This window comes from Moschus berezovskii, chromosome 21 (assembly GCF_049115385.1).
Source record: "Moschus berezovskii isolate FMDL1 chromosome 21, NW_MosBer_1.0, whole genome shotgun sequence".
In the NCBI taxonomy this organism is placed as follows: Eukaryota; Metazoa; Chordata; class Mammalia; order Artiodactyla; family Moschidae; genus Moschus; species Moschus berezovskii.
In genome coordinates this window covers 480957-488074 of record NC_142480.1, presented here as the reverse complement: position 1 = coordinate 488074, position 7118 = coordinate 480957, and the positions used below count along the sequence as shown (strand labels likewise).

Sequence of the window (7118 nt, the reverse complement as noted above, 5' to 3'; positions counted from 1 at the left end):
TTGCAGGGTCCCAGGGCGGCCTGGGTGCTTTATTCATGGCGGCCCAGGAGGAATGCACACAGGGAGGGGCTAGGGCGTCCTGGCTGGACCTGGAGCCCGGGTAGGGTGGGGTGGGAGAGGGCTTGCTGGTGCAGGGACGTGTGGCTCATTTACCCGGAGACTTAGAGATGGACTTCTCTGTGTAGTGATTGTGCAGAGCCTCATGCATCACTACACACGTGTAGCTGTCTCCTTCCTGCCAGCTGATCTTGTTCACCCTGAGCCTGCTGTACAGGAAGTAGGAGCCATCGGCGTCCAGCTGGGGCGGGGTCGTGCCGTACTTGCCCTCCGACTCAGGCTGCCGCTCTCTCTTCCACTCCACGGCGACATAGTCTGGGTAGAAGCCGGTGACCAGGCAGGTGACGCTGACTGTGCTTTTGCTGAGCTCTTCGCGGGGTGGGGCCAGGACGTACACCTGCGGCTCCTGGGGTGTCCCTGTGGGGACAGGCAAAGCTGTTAGCACAGCGGTCACTCTGATCGGCCCACGGGACCCTCCTAGCCTGTCCACCTGGCCCACCTTTGGTCCTGGAGATGGTCCTCACAACGGGTGCCGGGAGGCCTTCATTGTAGACCTTGCACTTGAACTCCTTTCCCCCAGTCCAGTCCTGGTGCTGGATGGGCAGGGCGCTGACCACGCGGTAGGTGCTGTTGAACTGCTCCTCTCTCGGCTTTGTCCTGGCCGTGTGCACCTCCACGTCATCCACGAACCAGGAGAACTGCACCTCGGGGTCGTCCTGGCCGACGTCCACCACCACACACGTGACCTCGGGCTTTCCAGAGATCGTGAGGGTGTCCTTGGGTTTCGGGGGGAAGATGAAGACAGATGGTCCTCCGGGGAGCTCAGGGGCTTTGGGGAAGACATAACAGGTGTCAGCCCCTGGGCAGACTTCCTCTTGGACTTCCACAGCCTCACCTGTGGCCCTTCCGGGCTCTGTCCACATCCGGGGTGTGATGGTGAGACTGGGTGACTTACCTGGGCATTTGCAACATTCGCAGGGCTGCGGTTTGCATCCAGGGTCTGCAGAGAGAGCAGACTTGGGGTTACCAGGGGCAGGAAGCCATGGACCGGGCTTAGGGCAGGGACGGGTTTTGGCAGCTCTGAGCCCAGGGCCCGTCTCTGTGGGTCCAGGTGTGTGGACGTCGTCCAGCCTGCGGGCACCCTGGACCTGGTGGAAACTCCAGACAACCCCCTCCTCAAGCCTGCGAGACCGTCAGGAGAGAGACAGACAGGGCCTCCCCTGACCCGCCGGGCCTGGCTCCCGTCACCCCTGGGAGGGGCCCTGCAGGCAGGGGCGGCCCCTGGTCTCCTGGAGGGGACGCCCTCCCCGTGGCCCATGTTCTCACCAACACGCTTGTCCACCTTGGTGCTGCTGGCCGGGTGGGCTACGTTGCAGGTGAAGGTCTGGGCTCCTGAGGTGCTGGCGGGCACGGTCACCACGCTGCTGAGAGAGTAGAGCCCGGAGGACTGCAGGACGGCCGGGAAGGTGTGCACGCCGCTGGTCAGGGCACCCGAGTTCCAGGTCACGGTCACCGGCTCGGGCATGTAGCTGGAGACCAGGCAGCCCAGGGTCACGGTGGAGCCAGACGTGTCCCCGCAGCAAGAAGCCAGAGGGTAGACTTTCGGGGGTGTGGTTGAGGCTGTGAGAGAGGAGGCTGGGTGAATGCGGGGTCTGGCAGGACCTCAGGTGCCCAAGCCTGTGGCACCACTGAGCCCAGCCACGGTGTGCTTCCAGAGTCTGACGACTGGCCGGCATGGTCTGGCCACCCGGCTCTGTGCGCTGCAGCTGGGGTGTCTGGACACAGCTGGGGTCAGTGGGTGTGGCCTCCTGGATCAGAGCCCGGGCCCCCTTCTGTCCGGTAGGTGCCTGGCCTGACCCGTGGCCCCTGCTCCCCCAGCCTGGTCAGCTCCCTGGACCTGCAGCCTGTCTGACCACTGAGCCGGTGACCCAAGCCTCCTTGGCCACTCGTACCACCCTGTCAACACACCATGCCAGGCCTGGTCGCACTTTGGCTCCTGAGCCACACAGGCTGCTGGGACAGGCAGACCCTCGGCCCAGGAAGTGCAGTCCCCGCAGTGCCCTCAGGGCGCCTCACCCTGCAGGCCCAGAGCCCTTCCTCTCGGTCTTTGCTCGTCCTTGTCTTGTTCTTCATGCAGACCCTCCGCCAAACAGTGTCCCCATTAGCTTGAGGGGCAGCCCACACCCCTGGTCTCAGCCCTCTGCCTGAGCAGCTGCGGCCTGAGCTCTTCTGGCTCTGTGCCCCTGCTCCCTGACCCCCGTCCCTCACCCTCGTCCAGCACCCACACCCCTGGTCTCAGCCCTCTGGACTCAGCTCTGGACGGCTGTGCTCTTGGGCCCATCTTCTCTGCAGGGCTCAAAATGCCCAGTGTCCCTACATCCTGACCTGACAGCACAAATGGCCCCGTGCAGCCTAGGATCATCTGCTACTGATATGCTCAGCACACACATGGTCAGCGGAGGTCGTCGGCAGGGGTGTGATATCCCAGCCCCTGCTAAGCTGCACAATTTTTGTCTGCTCTCCTAAAATCCTGGGAGAGCTCCCTGAACTCCCAGCCCCCTGCTTATCCCCAGAAGCTGTACCTGCTCCCTCAAAGCACCAGGGGCAACCCTGTCCTCCCAGCCCCCTGCTCACCATCACGGGCTCCTCCCACCCTCCCAGCCCCCTGCTGACCCTTATAATCAGTACCAGCGCTCCCAAAGGACCAGGGGCATCCACTGCCCTCCCAGCCCCTGCTCACCCTCACAAGCTGTACCTGCTCCCCGAAAGCACCAGGAGCATCCCCTAATTACCCAGCCTCCTGCTCACCCTCACAAGCTGTACCTGCTCCCCCAAGCACCAGGGGCACACCCTGCCCTCTGAACCCCCTGCTCACCCTCACAAGCTGTACCTGCACCCCCAAAGCACCAGGGGCACACCCTGCCCTCTGAAACCCCTGCTCACCCTCACAAGCTGTACCTGCTCCCCCAAAGCACCAGAGGCATCCCCTGCCTTCCCAGCACCTGCTCACCCTCATAGGCTGTACCTGCTCCCCCAAAGCAACAGGGGTTCCCCCTGCCCTTCCAACCCTAGCTCACCCTCAGAAGCTGAACCTGCTCCCCCAAAACACCAGGGTAATCCCCTGCCCTCGGAGCCCCCTGCTCACCCTCACAAGCTGTACATGCTCCCTGAAAGCACCAGGGGTATCCCTTATTTGTCCAGCCTCCTGCTCACCCTCATAACCTGTACCTGCTCCTCCAAAGCAGCAGGGGCTCCCCCTGCCCTCCCAGCCCCTGCTCACCCTCATAAGCTGTACCTGACCCCCCAAAGCACCAGGGGAACTCCCTGCCCTCCCAGCCCCTGCTCACCCTCACAAGCTGTACATGCTCCCCCAAAGCAGCAGGGGCACCCCCTGCCCTCCGAGTGCCCTGCTCATCCTCATAACCTGTACCTGCTCTTCTAAAGCACCAGGGGCTCCCCCTGACCTCCAAGCCCCTGCTCACCCTCACAAGTTGTACTTGCTCCCCCAAAGCACCAGCAGCACCAATTGCCTTCCCAGCACCTGCTCACCCTCATAGGCTGTACCTGCTCCCCTAAAGCAGCAGGGGTTCCCCCTGCCCTTCCAACCCTAGCTCACTCTCAGAAGCTGAACCTGCTCCCCCAAAACAGCAGGGCCATCCCCTGCCCTCCGAGCCCCCTGCTCACCCTCACAAGCTGTACATGCTCCCTGAAAGCACCAGGGGCATCCCTTATTTGTCCAGCCTCCTGCTCACCCTCATAACCTGTACCTGCTCCTCCAAAGCAGCAGAGGCTCCCCCTGACCTCCAGCCCCTGCTCACCCTCACAAGCTCTTCCTGCTCCCCCAAAGCACCAGGGGCTCCCACAGCCCTCCCAGCACCTGCTCACCCTCATAGGCTGTACCTACTCCCCCAAAGCACCAGGGGCACCCCCTGCCCTCCCAGCCCCTGCTCACCCTCATAGGCTGTACCTGCTCCTCCAAAGCAGCAGGGGTTCCCCATGCCCTCCCAGCCTCAGCTCACCCTCATAGGCTGTACCTGCTCCTCCAAAGCAGCAGGGGTTCCCCATGCCCTCCCAGCCCCAGCTCACCCTCAGAAGCTGAACCTGCTCCCCCAAAGCACCAGGGGCACCCCATGCTCTCCGAGCCCCCTGCTCACCCTCACAAGCTGTACCTGCTCCCCCAAAGCACCTGCCCACCCAGCACCTGCTCACCCTCACAAGCTGAACCTGCTCCCCCAAAACACCAGGGGCATGCCCTGCCCTCCCAGCCCCAGCTCACCCTCACAAGCTGAACCTGCTCCCCCAAAGCACCAGGGGCACCCAATGTCCTCCCAGCCCCAGATCACCCTCACAAGCTGCACCTGCTCCCTAAAACACCAGGGGTACACCCTGCCCACCCAGCACCTGCTCACCCTCATGGGCTATACCTGCTCCCCCAAAACACCAGGGACATGCCCTGCCCTCCCAGCCCCAGCTCACCCTCAGAAGCTGAACCTGCTCCCCCAAAGCACCAGGGGCACCCCATGCTCTCCGAGCCCCCTGCTCACCCTCACAAGCTGTACCTGCTCCCCCAAAGCACCTGCCCACCCAGCACCTGCTCACCCTCACAAGCTGAACCTGCTCCCCCAAAACACCAGGGGCATGCCCTGCCCTCCCAGCCCCAGCTCACCCTCACAAGCTGAACCTGCTCCCCCAAAGCACCAGGGGCACACCCTGCCCTCTGAACCCCCTGCTCACCCTCACAAGCTGTACCTGCTCCCTAAAGCACCAGGGGTACACCCTGCCCACCCAGCACCTGCTCACCCTCATGGGCTATACCTGCTCCCCCAAAACACCAGGGACATGCCCTGCCCTCCCAGCCCCAGCTCACCCTCAGAAGCTGAACCTGCTCCCCCAAAGCACCAGGGGCACCCCATGCTCTCCGAGCCCCCTGCTCACCCTCACAAGCTGTACCTGCTCCCCCAAAGCACCTGCCCACCCAGCACCTGCTCACCCTCACAAGCTGAACCTGCTCCCCCAAAACACCAGGGGCATGCCCTGCCCTCCCAGCCCCAGCTCACCCTCACAAGCTGAACCTGCTCCCCCAAAGCACCAGGGGCACACCCTGCCCTCTGAACCCCCTGCTCACCCTCACAAGCTGTACCTGCTCCCTAAAGCACCAGGGGTACACCCTGCCCACCCAGCACCTGCTCACCCTCATGGACTATACCTGCTCCCCCAAAGCACCAGGGGCATGCCCTGCCCTCCCAGCCCCAGCTCACCCTCACAAGCTGAACCTGCTCCCCCAAAGCACCAGGGGCACCCAATGTCCTCCCAGCCCCAGATCACCCTCACAAGCTGCACCTGCTCCCTAAAACACCAGGGGTACACCCTGCCCACCCAGCACCTGCTCACCCTCACGGGCTATACCTGCTCCCCCAGATCTCCAGAAGCCCCCCTGCCCTCCCAGCCCCTGCTCACCTGCAGCCTTGCTGCCCCCTGTCCCTAGGCTGCCCCCTCAGCCTCCCCTGCCCCTCTGGCCCCTCTGGCAGTCCTCATCCCTACCAGCTCCACTCCTCACCCCTTTATTTCCTGGGCTCAGCTCTCGCCCCTGGACTTGCCAGCTGCCCGCGCGGCCTCCGGGCAGCTCTCCCCTGGAGGAGCTCTGTCCAATGGGCCCTCCTGGCGGAGGTGCTGCCCTGCTCTCTGCTCGTCTCTGTCCCTCCACCCACACCCTCCTCTGGCCCCTTGCTGCCTCCAGTTTTCGGGTCACCTGCCCTTTCTGCGGCTCCCACTGCTGGTCCTCAGGCCCCGGATGCTGGTTAGCCCCCCGCGTCCTGGGGCGCTGAGGGCTCAGCCCCGTGCTGCGCGCTGTGGACATGGAGCCTGGCTGGCCCTGCAGGCCTGCACTCGGCTCTGCCGCTGCGCTCGGCCCCAGCCCAGTCGGGACCCACAGTCCCCGCACGTGGCCCTGCCTGGGGCCCACGCCGGCTCCACCGGCCTGTCCGGAGCCTTGGCTGCCCTGGTTCGGCTCCCTCCCCTGCGTCCTCAGGTCAGATCCTCCTTCCGTCCTGTCCCGGCTGGTCCTCACGCCCGCCCAGCCCCGGCCTGCAGAGCCCCTGGCACGCGCGGCCCTCCCCGCCCGTCCCCCAGCCGTCCTGCTCCTCGACAGCCCGGCAGCCCCCGAGTGCCCCAGTCCCGGGGAAGCAGTGCTCCTGGTGCGGTGCGCCCGGCCCGGGTTCTGTCCCCGCGCTTTACCCGCACCGTGGTCGGGGCAACTGCCTCCACGGGCCGCTCAGCTGCTGCAGCCCCTCCGGGGGTCCCGAGGCCTGTCTCCCTCCAGGGCTCTCATTTCTGTCCCTGTGCACTCATCCTTGGTGTCGCCACTCACCCATGGTGGGGGCCGTGGAGGGGGCTCCGGGCTGCTTCCCAGCTCTGGCCCCAGACACATGTGGCTCCTGGGGTCTGCGCGCTGTGTCTGCAGCCCCGCTCCCTAGCACTTGGTCACTGGTCCCAAGAGGCATGAGTTCCCTTCCCCCAGTGCCATGAACACTAAGAACTGGAATGAAACCCGGTGACGCGACTTGCTTCCTGAAGTTCCCTGTGCTCTGTGTCTGCAGCCCTGCTTCCTAGGACTTGGCCACCGGTCCCAGGAGGCATGAGGTCCCTTCCCCCAGTGCCGTGAACACTAAGAACAGGAATGAAACCCAGTGACGCGACTTGCTTCCTGAAGTTCCCTTTTCTTCTGAGTGTTTTCTGTCTCAGAGGGCCTGGGGGAGTCCAGATGCGGCTGAGGTACGTCTTGTGGGTTGGTGGGGTGGTTTAAGCGGCACCCTCGCACCCAGGGGAGGAGTGGGAATTCTAGCCATCACGGGTATTCCACTTCCTCATGTATTGTGCCTGGTTGACCCACCACAACCCAGGGATAAATTAGGAGTTTGGTGTTAACATATCCAGATGACTGCATATACAGTAGATAACCAGCAAATCCCTACGGTACAGCACAGAAGTCCTAAGAATAGGGATCAAGGACGAGAAAGGAATACAAGGAATCCAAAATGGAAAATAAGAAAAATATCACTGCT

The 7118-nt window shown here is 63.7% G+C and overlaps 1 gene segment (V, D, J or C); it reads right to left on the bottom strand.

Annotated features, from left to right (window-relative positions):
- LOC129550112 (Ig gamma-2 chain C region-like) lies at positions 1-6447 on the bottom strand. The segment is given in 5 exon segments: positions 1-474; positions 557-886; positions 1013-1057; positions 1384-1677; positions 6425-6447. Coding segments are annotated over 5 exon segments (1002 nt in total).
- Between the last annotated feature and the right edge of the window lie 671 nt (positions 6448-7118).